The sequence below is a fragment of the Cariama cristata genome, unplaced genomic scaffold (genome assembly GCF_000690535.1).
Source record: "Cariama cristata isolate BGI_N322 unplaced genomic scaffold, ASM69053v1 scaffold6188, whole genome shotgun sequence".
NCBI classification, from domain to species: domain Eukaryota; kingdom Metazoa; phylum Chordata; class Aves; order Cariamiformes; family Cariamidae; genus Cariama; species Cariama cristata.
The window spans coordinates 1-20,422 of NW_009631596.1; the positions used below are offsets into that span (position 1 = coordinate 1).

The 20,422-nt window shown below is 38.3% G+C and overlaps 1 protein-coding gene across 1 annotated transcript in view; it reads right to left on the reverse strand.

Annotated features, from left to right (window-relative positions):
- Positions 1–2,370: 2,370 nt before the first annotated feature.
- KIAA0586 (KIAA0586 ortholog) overlaps positions 2,371–20,422 on the reverse strand; it is a gene marked incomplete at its 3' end in the record, with an annotated part of 44,926 nt that continues 26,874 nt past the window's right edge. The window contains exons 19-28 of the mRNA XM_009706016.1: positions 16,140–16,336; positions 15,819–15,937; positions 15,073–15,257; positions 12,409–12,568; positions 11,612–11,837; positions 10,822–11,063; positions 10,252–10,319; positions 7,416–7,550; positions 5,581–5,761; positions 2,371–2,507 (exon numbers count right to left, since the gene is read on the reverse strand). Of these exons, the coding sequence (XP_009704318.1) occupies positions 2,371–2,507; positions 5,581–5,761; positions 7,416–7,550; positions 10,252–10,319; positions 10,822–11,063; positions 11,612–11,837; positions 12,409–12,568; positions 15,073–15,257; positions 15,819–15,937; positions 16,140–16,336 (1,650 nt within the window). The remainder of the gene's footprint in view (positions 2,508–5,580; positions 5,762–7,415; positions 7,551–10,251; positions 10,320–10,821; positions 11,064–11,611; positions 11,838–12,408; positions 12,569–15,072; positions 15,258–15,818; positions 15,938–16,139; positions 16,337–20,422) is intronic.

The window sequence follows — 20,422 nt, forward strand, 5'->3', positions numbered from 1 at the left end:
TCCATCCCACTGCCCATGTCGCCGACAAATATGCTAAACAGTGCTGTCTCCCTTTGCATGCAATAGCTCAGTGTTTGGAGGACTCTTCTGGTGGGCGAGAAGCTGAAAAGCAATTCCCTCCATTTCCTGGAGGAGGATGCCTGAATGTGACCTCTCACTGTACAAGAATCTCTTGTAAGCATTGGCTATGCCATGGAGAACTGCTGCAGTAGATAAGAGGCACTGTGCCCTACATGAAAACATGTCTCGACCCAGCAGGGAAAGTGTTTGAACTGGGCTCTTGCCTGTCTGGGAAAACGCTTTGGCTGATGGACACCTCTTCTTCTTTCTGTGTTGCCAGAGGCCCCGCTCCAGAGCTTGATGGCTTGGAGGATGCCTCATTTATAAAGCTCATCCATGACTCATCTCTGCAAAGTAATCTCCCACATGAAAAAGGCCTGTTAACCCCAGAGTTTCATATGTTGCTCCAGTGCTGAAATCCACTCAGTCCATCTTTGCTAATAGGTCTTCTCTGTCTACTGTAGACTTATGTGGCACCTGTGTAATGCTTGCCATTCCATTAGCTGGCTGTCCTTATTTTTCAAATTTTCCCTTTAATTTGTTAATCCTGGGGGTGGGAGGCTGAGGATCAGTTGAAGCTGAGCAGGGGTAGAAGGTTCATCATTGTTATATGGTAGATGGATGCTGTCAAAACAAGCTTTCAAATCATCTGGTACAGAGATTTTTTTTTTCCATAGAAGGAGGTACAGATCTAGTAGAGGATCTTACGGAGCATGGCTTTGCTCCATCCAGGATAGACGTTTACTGTGGTTATCATACAGGTATGGTCATGTCATAGAAAAGCTAAAAAGTTAGCCCATGAGAAACAGTGATATAGAGTACAGGAAGAGATTATTTTGTTTGGGGGAAAAAAGCAAAACAAACAAAACCACACACACAGAGTTCAGGGCTTTGTTCGGTTTGGAGGGAGGGTGAGTTTTATATGCCAGCAGGCAAAAAACCCCACACTAAGGGTTCAGACGCAAGAGAAAGTTTCTAAAGACAAGGTAATAGATAACTATCTGTATATTAAAGATAAGGTAATACATAACTATCTGTGTATTTTCTATGAAAGATGCTATGTCAGATCACCTTACATTTCTTACATATGTAAGACTATATACTTGCTGCATTATCATTTGCCTGTACCCAGGCAAACAAAAATCAATCCTAACTCCATCAGCTAATTCTCCAGAGCATGAGATGCAGGTATCACTGTGTTCTTTATCTCAGCTAATGGTGCTAAAAGAAGGAAACATGTTTTACGCTCTCTGTTCCTTTTACTTTTGGCTTGTGAAATGATAACAAGGATATGAGCGTCACCCCAACAGACACAGCCGTTCAACAGATTCCAGTCTTGCCTGTGAACAATCATTCCAAGAAATAATATGTTCCAGTGATCTCAAAGTGAAAGATGTAGAACATTTAAAATCCTCTTTGAAGATGCAACACATCACTTCAGACAATGTACTTAAGAACTGCTCAGACACCAATGGCACGATACACATCAAGGCTCAAAAACATAAAACCAAAGACAGGTCAATATAAGATACTTTAGGTTATTTTTAATATAGAACATCAGGAAAGGACAGAATGCATCCATGAACATAGCAACCATTGTAAGTCTACTATTACTTTCAAACACACTTTGAAAAGTGTAAAGCTTAACATATTAAAGAGCAATCTGGTCTTTAGCTTTTGCCACTCACTTTTTGAATTTATCTTTAGTTAGCGAGTAAACCATCATCTCTAGGTAACAGCACATACTAATAAAGTAGCAACAGATTAACTCTATAGGTTTCAAGCAGAGATCAATAGGATCTCCCTTTACCTTCAAGTATTCTGAAGTACATCATTGTTACTGCCTTTCCAACCCTGCCCCTGCTAGGACAAATGAAGCTCCTGAAATGCTGAATCAGTAGGTTACAATTTGTGACGTCAAATCTCTATTGTTGCTTCCTCTTGCATATATCCATCATATTCTTCTTCTGTATTTGAAGCACTGTGCCCCTAAAACATTGGAACGCCCCATCTGAACTGAGTATGTATAGTATTAGATGCTGTGAGAGCAATGAAGCTGTGAGGACGTGCAGAAAAGGTAAAAGAGAAGGTCTGAACCTAACAGAAAGCATATTGTAAGGATTCCATCACAGTAAACACGATCATTTTTATTACATACATGTACTTTTGACTTCAGTTTCTGAGCTGAATGTGTCACTTTAAATGCACCAGTTCTGTGATGTCAGTACCACATTGAAACAGGAAAATTTATTTTCCGAGGTTTCAGTTTGCACTTTCTGACTAGTCACAGAAAAGATCCCTTGAGTTTACCTGAGACAGATCCTCTGAGAGAGATGTCACTCTGCAGCTTGCTTGGGCTGCTTCCAGAACAGGATTTGAAACTGGTTCAGATTCCAGTTTGGCCATAAGCATTGGACCATGACTTGTATCTGCATCTCCAAGAATTTCTGCTGAGAGAGAAAAATAAAGAGAAAAAAATTCCTTGACAAGTTGGAGCAATAATCTCCCAGTTAACTTATGTGCCAGGATGTGGAGCCTTTCAAGATTCAACAACAGGACATGCAATGTTAAAGAGAATTATTTCCTCCTTACATGGCTCATTGTATATCCCTTAAATTGTTCTTGTGGGGAAAAAGAAATAAGAAATACATGTCTGAGGAAATTGAAAAAAATAAATCAGTTTTATAATCTGTAGATTTCTAACATGGCAAGCATTTATGATAGCTTCAAAGCTAGGTTCATCATACCATTATATGCTTAATGAGCTTTATCACACATATTGGAAAGAGATTGGAAAGGCTTCTTCATGAAAATGTTTCACTGTTGTATGAATCCCTTTTTTAAAGGGATAATTTGCTATATAATCCAGCATTTATCATGTTTTTGCAGCCTGCAAGTATGTAAAGCATTTTATGAAAAATGTACTGACAGCTCATGAACTAACTTTAGCCTTCTGCTATGATACAAAGCCAAAGAATTAATTTTAAGCCTAATTAACTATAATCATTGCTTAATTAACTGTAATTATTGTTCACTTTAAGACTACATGTGCCACATTTCATTTGCATGTTGGTTTTTATATCCATGACTTTAAGCACTGAAAACAAGTATTTAGAAATGAAAGACTGATCATCAAGATGCTGTTATATACCTGCTCCATCCTACAAATAGACATCATGTTTCCATAATACAAATAAAAACCGATCACAAAACTGAAGATACCCATAGACACACAATCCCTAGAATTCTTGCATATATATATATCTGAGTGACTCATTCTGACAGAGAAACTGAGTATCCACTGCAAGGTTATATGTACAGAGATACACACCCTGAACTATGTGAACTCTGACACCCATTGGTGTAACAATTATTTAATTTTACCCCTAAAAATATTATCAAATAAAATGATGGACCTGCATTGTAACTGTTGTGGCTATCAGGAAATAGCTCTTAGTCCTGACTTGCAATAGACTGAAGGATATACCATCTCACATACCAGTAGACAGATAAAAAAGATTCGGAACAAAGGTGGAAACAATCACAGATCATTCCTTCCTCCCTCCACCTCACTCCCTGTCGTGTTCCCCCCCCCCGCCAAGAATAGATTTTTTCCTATTCTGCATTGACTTCACTATCGAAAGGACTTAGGAACAATATTTTCTGTTCCTCTGTGATATGCAAACACTCCTGCTTTGAAAGCAGATCCTACCTTTTCTACAATGTTGTTTGCTTAGCAATGTCAATGAATACTGTGCTCTGTGTTCAGAGGTGAGGAGGGAGGGAAGCTAAGTTAAAAATCGTAAGAAGGTAACAGAATTATGAAGAGAACAGATTATGTAAAAGTACAGGGCATTCCCGTATGGTAGTTGGTCCAGGGCACTTACCTTCTCTCAAAAAAATACTACAACAGAAACAATACCACAAGATTTGGAGAGAGGAGCATAAAATACTAGAGAAACACACTGCTTCTAGATTATCATTGTATGCAGGAGCTGGTTTTACAAAGTGTTAGACATTTCCAGGACAGACAAAGGGCATCCTAAATTAAATTAAATTAAATTTTAAAATAGATATAGAGGAGATAAAAACATGATTTGCCAGATACAGCTATGGACAGTCTCTGTAAGAAGGAAATATCCCTAGTAGACAGGTTCTCCCACTAACGTGCATCTTCTAACTCTCCCTATGGTCCTGAGCACTGTCAGAGACTTACCGCAGACTGATGTAGATCACTATTTTATTCCTGTGTCACAGTGTTCTTCATGCTGACCGTGCTCTAACAACACAGCGTTAAACAAGTGGCGTGGAGAAATGTCTTATGCCAGGAAGCCTAATGTAACCAATCTCCAAACAATCTTCAACAAATTGCTTTCAAGAAGTTTTATAATATACAAAGTACCAGAACATATTTTCAAGGCTGACAGTTGTGTAGGTGGTCCATAACGTTAGGTAACAGCTAGCTTAAAAAGCTTACACTCTGCATAACCAGTTCAAATGTAAATCAGTTCAAAACTAAGCAAAAATTCTTATTTCTCCAAGATTATTTTTGCCTCATGCTGAACACATTCATTTTCAATCCACTTCCTACTGGTCAAGGGTTGATAATGTGAGATATGCTTCTCTTGTCAAATTCATAAATGTGAATTTGAAAAACAGCTGTTTGATCACTTTAGTTTACACAACTTTTGATGAACCAGTGCAACCACATTTGTGTTGTAACAGCTTAATTATTATTTCAGTTTAGCTTAAACGTATTTAAAACCACAGTCAACAAAATTAAGAGTTTCTACATGCTTGCAGTAGTTTAATTAAGCAAGTATAGAAGTATATTTTCAGATAACAATAGAGAAACTGAGATAAAAAATAAGGGAGGGGAAGGGCCATTAGTTACAGTACCAATTTCAACTGAAAAGAAATAAATTAATTTCCTCACTTTACCACAGCAACTTATCCCTGCACTACTTTGTACAAGCCATTATATGTGTGCCTGAGCTATCCATCTGGGAAAAAAGAATTTCTGTATTGTTACAGGAATATATGAAGCTAAAATATATTACCAATTATGAGACATTGCAGTATCATCTTGATGGCGTGATAAAAACAATGAGGAGGAGTGCTGTGTAAGGGGACAGAAAGAAGTAGCTTGAACTGCTGGTGTCAATACCTGTCCTATGGAAACTGACTTTAAGAATGGTCAAACTAAGGGTTTTTGAGAACTGAACTTGACTTTAAAAAAAAAAATATACTTTACAAGTCAACTTTTTTATAGGCAAGTTGGTACTTGCCATGATTTTTGTTCAAATTGTAAAATATTACAAAGAAAGAAGAGTGAAGACAAGGCTGGAATTAAACCCAGTTCTCAGAACAGGAATGCTAAGAATTTCTTTGCAGCAATTGCCTGCAAATGTTTAATTTTTGATTTTGAACATATTCTCTGAAATTATTTCAGATATTGTTACAGAAAATCCCCAGAATCCACATAAATATTACAGAGAAGAAATAACAGTCTAATTGTACCTCCAATTTGGGCAAGCTGCCCTGGTGATGGAGAACGGAAACCCTGGTGTGGTCTGTTTTCAGAAGTCCGAGCAGCTGAATGGTCCACATAAACTGAATGTCCCATTAGGATTCTCTCAGCTGCTCCGGTCAGCCTCAGTCTTTGACTTTCACTGAGATTCCCAGCACTATCATCAGAATCCTACATAGAACAGCAACATTAGAACAGCAGGTATAAAAAACCCCAATGTATTTCTTCCAAAATCAGGCATTGTTATCTAATTACATTAACCCGTAAAGCATATATAAACTTAAGTCTATACTATTAGCACTGAATAAAGAAAACTGAAACTGAGGAGCTATCATCTAACTGGGTTTGAAAGTAAGATCTACATTTATCAGTACTGGACAGAAAAAAATTACTTACAGCCAAACAACATCACTTATTTTGTTAGTGGTATCCCAACATGACCAGAACCTAAGTTCTATTTTTAGCACGTGAAGTCTTTAATATTACACATATGCCACTGTTGACTGCCTGACCTTGTAACATTGGAAGCATCTAAAAGCTATTGACTGTTGTACAGCATGTCAGATAAAATGTTCAATTTTTAAGTAGGTTTGGGTGGCACTTAAAATTGGGATGGTTCTCTGGATTCTGACTTTCAAAGCTGCAGAGAAAAAACAGCCTGCTTCTGTGCAGGAAAACAGGTTGAATACACATACACACACGTGCACAGTATCATTCTAAGGTGATACTAGTAACATCTAGAATATTCTTTCTCTGATAAACAAGAAGGTATGCTTGCACACACCTTGCCAGAATCGGGGGCGGGGTGGGGGCGGGAGTTTATTACTGTCTTGTATGGACAGATTAGGCAATCCGTGACTATGGGAAAGGGAAAAAGCAAATTAGAGATGCATTTGTAATTGGCAGTGCTGATGAGAAATGTCACTACAATTAGAGTCAGACTCAGAGCTGACACTGTAGAAAGCTTTTCACTGAGTCCATCCACCACAGCTCATTAAGCAAAATATAGACAGACAAAGGAACAGCTAAGGAGGTGAGTGAAGTTAGTAATTATTTAGACTAAACTGACCAAGACAGAAGGAAGAAACTACATATGCATCAATAAAAATCACAAAAAGCAAGATCTGCCATAAATGAAGGCATTCATGAACCATACTGCAGTATTCAAGTTCAATTCCTTTAAACATTCCTCCAGCTATGTCAGTTAGAACAGATGCCCAGTCCAAACTACTATTTTGCATACAGAAAATACTTAGATCTGTGACCGAAAAAAATTACTTTTGTCCTTTGTGTTGTAGATAGTTATATTTTTCTGTTCGTCTTTTTTTCCTGCCAGTTGAAGATGAATATTTTGAGGTTTTGTTCCAAGATCAGTATCAATACCATGCACAAAAGTGCACGTAAACATTTGCTGATTTATTCTTCATACCTCCCTAAAACACTCATATGACTGTTAAGTGCAGTGAACTTGTACTGTTAAACATAGCACCTATATTGCTGAAGTGACAGAAAACTTCCCTGGTACTCAAATTGACAGGACAAATCTAGTGCACTGGAACGGTTACATACACACCTTGAAAACTAGGTACATGTGACACTACGTACAGCTTACTTGTTTATAACACCACTTAATCTTCAATGTTTTTAAAAAGTTTTACACAAGAACAGAGCCAACAGAAGTGGAATCACTTCCAGCAGGGAATGAAGTGTATGAACCTGTTCTATAGCCAACAGGAAGGATAAGCTTAAAATATTTTATCTACTTTTGAATAGGAAAGTATCACTTCAAAACTACTGTATTGGAAGGAAAAGGACTGTAAGTTACCTCCAAATGGCTCATTCCTTCTTGTGCAGCAAGAGGTGCTTGATTTAATTTGGCTAAAAGAGTCAGCACAGGATCCCTGTGATAGCCTTTATCTGGTCTTCTCATCACTTGCCCTTCACTGGGAGGATCATAATCCTAAAACAAAGAAACAAAATCCACACAATACGTGGTCCAAAAGTGGTTTTTGTAGGAACTTGAATCACTCTTACTTTAGTTCACAATTAAGCTTTTTTCTTTTAGAGTAAGTTGTTACAGTTTCCATACTGAGAACTTGTGTCATGAAAATCTAAGCATTTAAAAATAAGCAAACTGACAATACACTGCCTTCTCCTTTTACCCACAGACACTCACAGTCTTTATTTGATACATAAGACTATAATAGAGAAGAACAAGGTCCTTTAGGCCTCCAAATTTCAGTGAAGCAGTTAAATTCTCACACATACTGGTTACTGGCAACAATCTGGCTACAGAGCCAGGATTTAGCTTCCTCAACCAGAGTGCCTAGTTTGAGGAGGGAGGACTATTGGAAAGGGTTATGATCCAGCTGACAAAGAGGGAAGAACATCTTAGCAAGCAAGCTTTCTAACCTGATGAAGAGAACTTTAATTTAGGTTCACCTGATAACAGTCTTAAACCCAGGGTTTAAGAGAGGAAGGGTGGCAGACAGAGAGGGCATCTAAACGGAAGTCCACAAAAAGAACTTTTACAATCTTGATCAAGAGGGAGGGCATTCTCCTCAGGTGCCTATACACTCACATGCAAAGTCTGGACAACAGACAGAAAGATCTGCAAGTTCAGGGCACAGTCTAACAACTATGACATGAATGAAATCATGGATATTACATAGGAAAGTATGCACAGGCAAAGTATGGCCACGTATAAGTAGAAATGTTTATGAAGGATAGGTAGGGAGAAGAAAAGTGGACTCCTACCCTACGACATTTAAACTTCACATTATTGAGGTTGGATGGGACCTCTGGAGATTGTCTAGTCCAACCCAACTGCTCAAGGCAGCACCTTTTCCAGTGTTTGTCCATCCCCACAGTAAAAGTATTTCTCATGTTTAAAAGGAATTTCCTGAACTTCAGTCTGTGTCCACTGCTTCCTGTCTCTCACTGGGTACCACTCAGAAGAGTCTGGCTCTGTCTTCCTTACTTCTTTCCACCAGGTATTCATACTCATTGGTAAGATCCCCCCAGAGCTCGCTCTTCTCCAGGCTAAACAATCCAAGCTCCCTCAGTATGATAGATGCACCAATCACTTAATCATTTTTGCAGTCCTTTGCTGGACTCACTCCAGTAAATTCTTACCTTTCTTGTACTGGAGAGCCCATAACTGGACACAGTACTCCAAATGCTGTCTCACCAGTACTGAGTAAAGAGGAAGGACCACCTCCCTTGACCTGTTTGCAATGCTCCTCCCAATGCAGCAAAGGATGACAGTGGCCTTCTTTGCCACAAGGGCACACTGCTGGCCCATGTTCAGTTTGTCACCAGGATCCCCAGCTTCTTTTCTGCAAAGTTGCATTCCAGCCACTCAGTCCCCAGCATGTACCGGTGCATGGAATAGCTCCTCCTTGGGTCCAGGACATGGCATTTCTCCTTTTTGAACTTAATGAGATTCCTGTCAACCCATTTCTCTAGCCTGGTGAGGTCCCTCTGAATGGTGGCACAACCCTCTGGTGCATGAACCAGTTTTGTATCATCCGCAAACTTGCTGGTGATGCAGTCTGTCCCACCATCCAAGTCATTACCAAACATGTTAAACAGCACTGGCACTAGTACTGACTCCTGGCATACACCACTAGTGACCAGCCTCCAGTTGGACTTTGTGCCACTGACCACAACCCTTTCAGCCCAGTAGCTCAGCCAATTTTCAGTCCCAGGTCAAATCATTCCTTGAATTCACAGACTTCCATGTACCTACTGATGGCCTGAATCAGAATCAGAGGGGAAAGGAACACTAGGGATGTTGTGGGTAGGGTTTGCTTCAGAGCACCTGACCAACAGAAACTAAGAGGAGGCTTTCTACAAAACATTAACAGCGCTCTCATGATTGCAGGTCTTCATTCTCATGGCAGATTTCAACTATCTGGACCTCTTCCAGAAGAGCCACATAGCACGGTGGAGGCATTTCAGGAAGTTTTTAGCAATGCCTCTGGAGTTCACTTCCAACCAATATTATTACAATTTCACTATCAATTTTTTTACTCTTTCATAAAGAAAACTGTTTGGTTTAAGCATATTGTTACTCTACCTGATACTACCATTTATATGACAGCTATGTCCTACCAAAAGGCATTACACAAAGTCAGAGAGGTCAAGTCCAGGCATTTGAGGAAAAGAAAAGTGTTAAAAGAGAAAGGGAATGGAGAATACCTTGACTTGGGAGGCTTCTAGGATAACAGACTAAAGCAGAAGTCAGATAAGAAATTATACTGAAGTTTTAAGCAGATTTAACTAACTCCAGCCTCAGCTAACCTACTTTAATAATTTAAGCACACAATTAAAAGATGGCTCAGAGCATAACAATGTTCTATTCTGTTTAAGATGTCTTAAAACTAAAAACAATAAAGAAATGAAAATGCGTATTAGCTATCTCTCCACCTACAGAAGCATATAAATCATTCAAGGGGTTTTTTTAAATATAAATTAGTTTGTATAATGTATTTTTTTCTTTGGAGCTCTGAAATTCTAGCGTTCTTTGTAAGTGTACAGTTTAAAAGCATAAATTTAAAAAGTTTATAAATGAAAATGCTTAAAGCACATCCAATTTATCAAGATGCTCAAGGCAGAATACCACACTAACCCCATTTCCTTGTGAAACATTTCCTTACCATGTCATTGGCATCTTGTAAAGTACTGGTTAAGCTCTCAGCAAGGTTTGGAAGAGACAGTCCTCCTTCTGCTAAGGATCGAAAATATTTTAAGTTACAAACACTAAAAACCATGCAAGTTATATGAAAGAAAGCTAACGCCACATTCTTTAATAATTGTAACACAGTGCTTTAGTAAAGTTGGAAATGCCTACTGCCGCATGTGTATTATAAGGACATATTTTCAGCTTCCAAGAAAATAGCTCTTACACTTTGCTTTCAATAAAGCACTTAGTACCACATGGAACTTGTGCAACACAGTTCCAATTATTTTCCAAGTTGGTCTTATGACAAAAGAGCAGATTTAATCTTTTTCCATTAGTAAGCAGAAGTATTTTGTTCAGAGGCAAGAAAAAGAGCAATGAAGTCTCTTAAATCCAAAACCATGAACTGAAAGTTAAGGACCAGGTTAATGCTTGCAGTTTTATCAGAAATTGTATGAAATGTAACTTCAGTAGACTGGAAAAGAAGTCTATAAAGAAAAAAAATAAATTCAAATTCTAATTTCCACAGATTTCTCTAGTTAGTTACCTCTTGCATTCACCATCTGTCCATAGCTGAAGAGTACCTCCCCTTCTGAGATGGGTCTGTCTGCAGTTTCTGTTTCTGTGAGGGTGAGGCTGCTTTCCTGCGTGGACTGCCCAGAACTAACTGTAGGCACAGGTGATGGAACCTGTGGATTGCAAGGAAGTGATTCAAAGGGCCTCGCTGACGACTGCTGAGACGGTAAAATCAAGGCTTCTGGTTCCTCATCATTAGCCACTGTCATCTCCCTATAATGTAAGAATATGCATTATGAATACACCAAAAGGCATTAAACAATACAGACTAAAGTCTCTAAATCAATACTGAAAATAAATTAATTTGCAAGTATTTTTTCAAATGAAAGAGCACAGCATTTTACAGAATAGTTCGAGAATCAACATGGTTAAATAATGTTACTAATGAATTTCTGGTTATAACTAAAAATTACCATGTATATTCCTACTGAGATAATAGAAAAAATAAAATACTAATAATACAGTATTTCATTGTCACTACATTTATTACTGGCAGGGGTGACAATACAAGGTTACCAAGTACAACATTCAGCAGCATGATGAATAAGGATTGATAAATCCTGAGAAAGGTCCCGATTTCACGTTTTTTCTCCAAAATACAAGTCAAGAAATTAAAAAAAAAGAATCATGGTTTATCTCAATGCTTCCTGACATATACATTAAGCATTTCTTTCTAATGACTTTTTGAGGATACATGTAGAAAGAATATACATATTCATTTCTTTAAGAAATGAGAAAACAGTGCAGCCTGTTCAACTCACATAGCCTTGGGACGGAACGGTTCTTCAGTTAAAGGACTGGGTTTCTCTTCTTCCAGAGGAAGTTCTGCATCATCCCATGGGTTTGGAGGCTTTGGACTTTCCAGTTTTGCAGCTTTGGAGACCCATTCTGAGGCAGGAGGGCTTGGTGTGGTTGTTTGTGGAGGTGTATTGACAGGGGTAACCACAGGTGTGCCAACATGACTAGTGGCAGCTGGCATCTCAACTCCTGCATGTGTGAAGTCAAATTTCAGATCAGAAAGCAGGCAAGAAGTAAATCTCAGACAGAGAGCGAGTTAGTTCTACTAAGCACTTATAGTTTCTGTGATACCTTTTGATAGTTATGGAGACAAGACTAGATTAAGAATAGTTTCTTTTAAGTACAATGTTGGCATCTGAAGGACCTGGAACAAAACCTCAATTGCTTACTTCCTTTAAGATGGGAGACTGCTCTGCATTTTAAAAAGTAAGCTGCGTTACTTGGAGAGTGTAAACTTGGCTTAATTAACATTAGAAACACAGGAAGGAGCAAAAGACAGCTATTCTTCTGATAAGAAAAAGCGCGGAGGGGCTGGGAGGGGTGGAAATCACACAGACCATAGAACTGTGCATTAAGTTTGAAAACAGAAGTTACCAAAAAAAAGTTGTTTGTTTAATTTTTGTATTACATGAGTTCCGACTTGAATTATAGCCTCAAGAATATTTATCCTGAGAGATAACATGTCTTTGAAGAAGAAAATTAAAGGCAGTAGATTAAAGCGTATTTGCTACTTCTAAACTTCACTTATTATTTTCATTACCTGTTTCTTTATTTTTTTCATGTTCACGAACATCCCCACTCATTTCTGCAAGAGATAGAGAAGTCTCTGGAGTTTTGACTGGAGGCAATTCTTTTTCTGAAGGTGGTGTTTGTGGTGGTGTGGCCTGGGGTGTTGGCAAGGGAGTAGGCACAAGAGACTCCTGAGGGAAAAAAAATTGTAACCATAGTTATTATCTCAATGCAAAATTCCTATCTTCGAAGTATCCCCAGAGTCAGTTAAGGGAGAGAGAGAAAAGCAGGTTATCACAGAACAGGAACAGTTGTTGCCTAGATACATGCTTCATGGATCTAACTCCTCTATCTAAACATAATCTTGCACCAGGCTAAATGGTATGCCTGGACAAAATAAATGAAAAAACAGTAAATTATGCATTAGAATGATTACATTTGAAAATCATTATGTATAGAATAGAACGGAATAGACTATTTCAGTTGGAAGGGCCCTACAACGATCACCTAGTCCAACTGCCTGACCAATTCAGGGCTGACCAAAAGTTAAAGCATGTTGTTAAGGGCATTGTCCAAATGCCTCTTAAACCCTGACAGGCTTGGGGCATCGACCACCACTTTAGGAAGCTTGTTCCAGTGTTTGACCACCCTCTCGGTAAAGGAATGCTTCCTAATGTCCAGTCTAAATATGAATTATATGATTATATGAATTTTAATAAAGCACTTGATACAATGTTAAGCAAGAAAGTATTTTGTGACATGGATAAAATTGAGTCGGTATGATAATGTTATGGTAACAGAATCAGCTCAAGAGAAGATTACAAACAAAGCAATAGCCAAGACAGCAAAGCACGAAAGTAAGCACAAACATAGTTCTGATGTTCCTTAAAAAATGACAGCGATGGAAATAAATCTGACAAGCAAGTATGATGGCTGTCATTTAGCCTGCTATGGAGGAATATGATGGACCTTTCCAGACTTTTTTCCAGCCCCGTTCTGTGACATTTCATAAAGAAAACAAGATTATGGGGCTAAAGGAAGGCTTCCAGGCTAGCTTCTGAAGAATAAATCCTCAGATTGATGATTTTTACTAAAAACTTATGGGAAGTGGAACATGCTAACAGATTTGGCAGCACACACACAACTGCGTGACATCGTGAACACGAAAGAACTCGGTAACTGTGCAGCTGAAGTTCTAGATAGGAAACTTTACAATAAGGAGGGGTAGATCAAGAATGCGTAACCTACATATTCAAGAACTTCTGCTATAAGCTGAGCTGAAATGGAAAACCAAGAAAAAAACCTTATGAATGTACAAGTTATCCAAAGAACAACTATTAGCCACAAATGTGGAAAAACTTAAAAAAACATAATTAGCTACCTGAGATTCCAATAAAGGTAGGAGAATATCACTACAATAGCACAAGGCACTGAGAAAACACCATCTTGCACACTACATTATTATTAAAAATGTCTATTAGCATATTAGCGTTACCCATGGTCAAGACCAATCTAAATTGGAAAACATAAAAGTGCTGCCCATCAGCAAGAGTTGAAAAATGGTACACATACAGACGATTTCTTTATTTAGCCTAATCAAAGGACAGAAAGGACTAAATTTATCTCTTGAAGTGCACAAATGAATATATATAGTAAGGAGAACACAACCATTTCTGCCTAAGGACATTTCCGTTTAAGCTGGTACAGAAACAAGAAGGCTTAAGAGGGCCATTAGTAAATGTAGAATGGTTATTAGAAGAGGTTTCTAAATATCAGAAGAACAAGCTACAAAGAACAGTCCTCTTTAATATCATACCCTCCTTAATCTGTAATGGAGCAGGGAAGAGCTCTTTAGATGCAGGGTGGCTGTATTTAAGCCTACAGCAGTGAAATGATCACTTTTGACTACGGAATAATCTGTTGGTCACTTACAGCTGGCACTAGGTGGTATTTCAGTCTATATGCACTGTAGCAGAATAGAATAATTGATCTCACTTTCAACAAGCACAGCAATTACCACATTCATCCCAAAGACATTATACAACACCAGATTGTAGCGCAGTCAGATTGTTAGCAAAATAAGAGCCAGCTGTCATTTGATTATCAAAGGGAACAGAGAAAATTCTCCTGTATTACAGGAAGCTCTACTAATCATTTAAGCATTTACTGAAAACTACTGAACTCAAAACTTAGAAAGAATACTCATTTTTACAGATATTAAAGAATGGCTGCAAGCCCATAAGACCAAAAATACATCACTCTCAGATTCTATTTCTTCTTATGAAGAAACTAATTTCTTCATATTATCTCGTTTCTTCACAAGACAGTTGCATAGCTATTTTTGTTGAAAATAACACGAGCTATCTTTTGACAACATGAAATTAAGTACCAAGTCTTTCCCTTAGAAATCAGTTTTGTGCTCAGCCTTAAAGTAAATAAATAAATATAGCATGTTGCATGCAGCACAAAGGAATTAATTTTTTTTTCTTTTCAAATTTTTTTTAAAGTGAAATAGGTTTAATCTTGTTGCTTGCAGGAGTATAATAAGGAATAGTCAAAAAATGCAAATCAGGCACATTCAGTTCATCAGTCTTTTTCCGTCACCTTTGTCTTGCATATAGTTGAACCATCATGCCACAAAGAAATTACCCCTTAGAATTTCAGCAGAAAAAGCTAAAATAAAATGGACTCTTACCATCATAATCATTGTACTTGGAAGAACATTTGTAGTAGGAACTGCTTTCTGAGCCTGCTTGTTACCCAGCATGGTTGCAATTGTTTCACTGAGAGCTTCATTTACGAAATGACTTATCATTTCTGAGTCCACAGGCACACCAGCATTGATAAAGAGTTGAAATCCTCTACCACCTGCAACTTCAACTGAAAATGAAGAAACATCAAGCACACATCCAGGTCTCACTTCTTAAAACACATGTACTGTACTGCAGCCACTCATTTTATTCTCCAAAAACTTTCAAATATTCCTTTGCAAAGAGTGATGTTTTATTTTACAGATAAAGAAACAACAATTCAGGATCATAAAAGAAGGCAGCAGCGAAGGGCAGTGACATCACAGGAGAAATGCATTTGTCTCCTCACACATTTACAAGGGAGGTAATTTTTGACCTATTTATTAACAAAAGAAAGGCAAACAAACATTACAGGCTTAGCAAAATGCCAAATCTGATTTAGATGGCCAATACAGAAGTTGATTTGTACAGTGGTGTGTTTTATGTGTTCTTTTTCTTTTTTTAAGATAATTTATTTCAATGGCCTTACAACACTTGCCCTGCCTCAACATAAATTAAAGCATGCACTTTTGCATTTCACTCGTTCAGCATTATCCACTCTTAGGCTCAGGCAACAGCTACCTACACAGCTTGTTAAAATCAGCCAAAAATTGAGATAATCCATCTCCTGAGAACAATAACTCCTGCTTACCAATGTCAGAGGTTACAGTCTCACTGTCTTCACTCTCTGAGATGCTAACATCTGGCACTGTTTCTTTCTGAACTGGGTACATCTCATCGATGATTTTTGCCATTATTTCTTGTTCCACCCTAGCAGAATAAAACTCATTTAACTATTTGCAAACACCAAGGTACCTAAAAGTATACAAAAGAGCATTCTTGACATAAAACGCAAGGCAGCTCAAAGGAAGAAGGAGAAGTAAAGGGAGGGGAGGAGAAGAAAGGGAAGGTATTCTTATGGAGTCGTTCTTCCATATATATTCTCTCACCACTTTGTGACATTGCAACTCACCAATTTATCAACCTGTTTTCTATAGTTTCTCTCCTTTGAATCAGTTCATCCAAAACATCAGAAGACTGCTGAGAAACAGAAGCCACTGGAGGAAACAAAGGACCATTGTATGTTGGCGAGGCAACCTTAAACTGTCCATTAAGCTCCAGAAGAGGCTCAAAGACTTCTGGAATTTCATCCCTCTCCTCTTCGTGATCCTAATAATAAGTAGTAAATTAAGTTATGGTGTATTTCTGGAAGGCAATGTCATTGAGGTAACAGTCAGATTTTTTTCTTTAGGAAACATCTGTAGATGTGTCACAGCACACAAACCACATTCTCCCTTCTTAGTATGTTGTAGTTAATTGATACAATTCTAAACTTAGCAAATCATAAATCTGTAGAGGTATAAAACTACAGGAACTGTTAAGTAAAATATGATTTGGCTCATATTTCCTGCCTGTGCTGCACAGGGCAGGGAGCCAACGGTAATGCTAATACTTCAGAAATTTACTTGTGACATAAGTCAGGTTTCTTTAATATATACTCCAGAAATGCTCCTCCTTTAAACAAAATTTTAGGAAACTTTCTACAGTTACTTGTTGGGTTAGGTTTTTTGGTTTGGTTTGGGTTTTCTTTGGGTTTGGGTTTTTTTTAGAAACTAAACTTTTCTTTTCAAGTCTCCTGTCTGAAAAGATACATTCCCAAAAATTAACGGGTATGTAGTCAGTCAAAACTCTAATAAAGTTGCCAGTACTGAAGACTAGATATTAATATTTTACACATACGTTACATGTATGTTTACACTTTTATTAACTTAAGCTTCTGAAAGTCAAAAGGCATTTCTGGGCAATAAATTCACAAGATCCTCACAGACACTTTGAATTTAACCTTAATGTGCTATTTCTAAAAAGTTATGGAAGTTACTCAGTCTGCATTATAATGTTTGACTGTTTCCAAAGATGCCACCCTCCTTTCCCCCCTGAGCACATACACAGCATAAAGTCCCAAAAAGCAGCCATCAACCCGTCATATGGTAATGTAACACTTAAGAAATGTCTTGTGATGGATGAGAACCTGCATCCTTCACTCATAATATTAAAACCAAATGTCTCTTAATAGTAACATGATTCTCTAAGAAGAAAATTTGGCATGCCAGAAAGAGATGAGGAGTTGAGCCCTAAATTACCAGTGAGTAGTAAGTAATGTTGCATAAAAGAACTCACTGTAAGTCTACATTTACTAAGATTAATCTCCAACACAGTGAAAAGAGAAAAAAGTCTTATTTTCCCTTAAATTTACTTTTAACCCATAAAATAAAAAAAGTGCTATATATTTCCTATGAATAAAAGAACAAATCACTGAAAACAGAAAGAATAGAGAAGGGGGGGGGGGGGGGGGAGATAGTAACATTTTCCTGTCTCTTTCCCCAACCCAGCATTAACACTTCTCCCCTACCTTAATATACTTAAAACTAAAAAGTCAGCTTGGTCCATGATGGATATTACAACAAATAGTTATTGGGGAGTGGGATCTTTCTGGATCTTTGAATATAATAATTCTTCAAAGAAAAGCTGTAACTTACAAAGCAGGCAAAACAGAATATGTATATTTGGGTGACAAACAAAGATGTCTAAACCATTCTAGGCATAGAAATAAGACAGTAAAGCTAAACTCAGAATGGCAATGGATGCCTTGCAAGCTGATAAGCAGTTCATTCTGTTAGGATATACGTATTTATAACCATAATTCATTCTGACAGCAAACGTAAAGATATCTTTGTCCAATGTTTCATTATGCATTTTCTTCTGACTGCATTACTCCATAAATTTTCTTTGATGTTGCCTATTTAATACTTCTGAAAGTATGCAAAATACAAACATCTGGATTAAATAAACCAAGTACATACAATAAATCTTACATATATTTAGTAACTTCTGACAAACTTCTGCAGTTCTCCTGCATTTCTAAACTATGTGCAAAAATATTTTATATTTCATAGTGCACAAATCCAAAAGAAAATTATATTCATTTTGGAGTGATATATTATCTCTGCTGTATTTAATTATACAGATTGAACTTGCACATATACCACCTTCTGGACCAATCCTGAATAATCTGCACGCAATTCTGCATTTTAACTCCCTGGAGACTATTGAAAATATCTATCATGACTCCCAATCAAAATACAGCATAAATTAGAAAGTCTTTCAGATACGATTGGAATATTAATCACTGTACTTTATTACAAAGTATCAAGTTGAAATTCTATTTCCCAAATTACATTCAGATAATTAAAAAAATGTTTGAAATTATTAGGTGGTATAGATTAATTTTGTTCCATTACCAAACATGTATATGCCTAGTCTTTTATTAAAGCCATCCAAAACTTTGTCATGGATTTCTTCTTGACAGACTCCTAAAGCAATTTTCACAAGCAAGGTCAGGCTGGATTGCAGGTGCCACCTGTGATCTTTTGTCTGAAAAGTTATACATGTAAAAAAATCACTATCCCCAAGAGCATCTATGGGAAACCAAGGTTGAGGAAAATACATTTACTCTGATCTCTGCAGGTTATATATTTTGCAGTGGTATTCAAAATGGAAGCAAAAATTCTGAGAAACAAGTCCCCACCTTGCAATTAGGGCTTGCTCAGAGAGCAAAAAGTGCCTCTAATCTTAAACCCTAGTACATTTGCTAAAGGTACTGCAGGATGTGGCTGCTTAGAAGAGCTGGAGAGCAGACTCAATAAATCTGAGAGTCCGTTCTGGGCTCGTGTTACCTGAGCACGTTTCTCACTCTGGAATAAAGCAGGGTCCATGGAAGGGCTGGCCTTACAAAACCTCTTCTGTGCAGAAAGTCTGAACCTACTTTATTGTAGGTGCAACCATTGACCGAAAATAAAGAAGCGTGTAAATCAACGCTGTAATAGTTTTTTCTGCTTTATGTCACATATGAATTTTCTTATTGTGGAATAACAGCACCTAATTCAACTATTTTGGAAGATGGAACTCTGGATCTTTAACCACTAGACAGCAAGGTTGCAATGGGAAAACAAGGCACATCACCTCTTCCCATGGCAGGGCTTGTGTTTTACAAGCTGGGGCACGTTGCATTAGTCCTCAAAACTGTTAAAACAAATTACTGTTAGGTTATGCGATAAAAGGTTTGTCTCCACCCACACAAAGGGGCACAGAGCAACAACAGGTGGGAGAATAGCCTAACACGACAACAGAGCACCCTGACATGGCTGCTCCCAGGGCTATCACAGGAAAGGGCTCAGCCCCAGTGTCCAGAAGGGAAACCCAGCAAGATGAGCCCATGGGAAGACTCTCCATAGCACCTTTCTTAAGGCTGGGCAGGTGCATTTGGATGAGGTGATGACACGATGAGTTATTAGAGGATGCATGGAAGATTTGCTCTTCTCCCCGGTAATTGCTCTTCTCCCCTGTAATTAGCGATAGGACGAGAGGAAATGGTCTCAAGTTGCGCCAGGGGAGGATCAGGCTGGACATTAGAAAGAACTTCTTCACTGTTAGAGTTGTTAGGCATTGGAACAGGCTCCCCAGGGAGGTGGTGGAGTCATCGTCCCTGGAGGTGTTCAAAAAACGTTTAGATGTGGCACTTCAAGACATGGTTTAGTGGACAGGGTGGCATCAGGTATACGGTTGGACTTGATGATCTTTGAGGTCTCTTCCAACCATAATGATTCTATGATTCTATGATTATTTTAGGATGGTACAACATGTTTCATGTTGTGTTTACAGGAAGGAATCAGAGCTGTGGAAAGGGAAGGACCAAGATGGTTTGGAGAGGTACAGGTGTGGGCAAATAGATAAGGGGACAAAAGCAGCTGGATGCACATAGACAACTGGCTGGTCAGCATGCTTGCCTGGCCTTGCCCTATGCCTGATTGGCGCAGTCTGTCCTGTCTGCTCACTAAAAGCCATTGCCATCTATTTTCCTGAGCAAGGGGCTTTCAGGGGACTGCACGTCCAGGTGCCAGAGCTGGGGAGGGCAAGGACCCAGGGCCAGCTACTGGGTAGACTGAGTGTCTAACACCAGATACTGGAGGGATCTACACTGCACGTGTGTATGCCTCCGTACATACATGTATACACACACTTTTTACAAGGACATGGAGTGATGGGACAAGGGACAATGGCTTTAAACTGGAAAAGGAAAGATTTAGATGAGATATAAGGAAGAAATTCTTCCCAGTGAGGATGGTGAGGCAGTGGCACAGGTTGCCCAGAGAAGCTGTGGCTGGCCCACCCCCGGAAGTGTTCCAAGCCCGGGTGGGT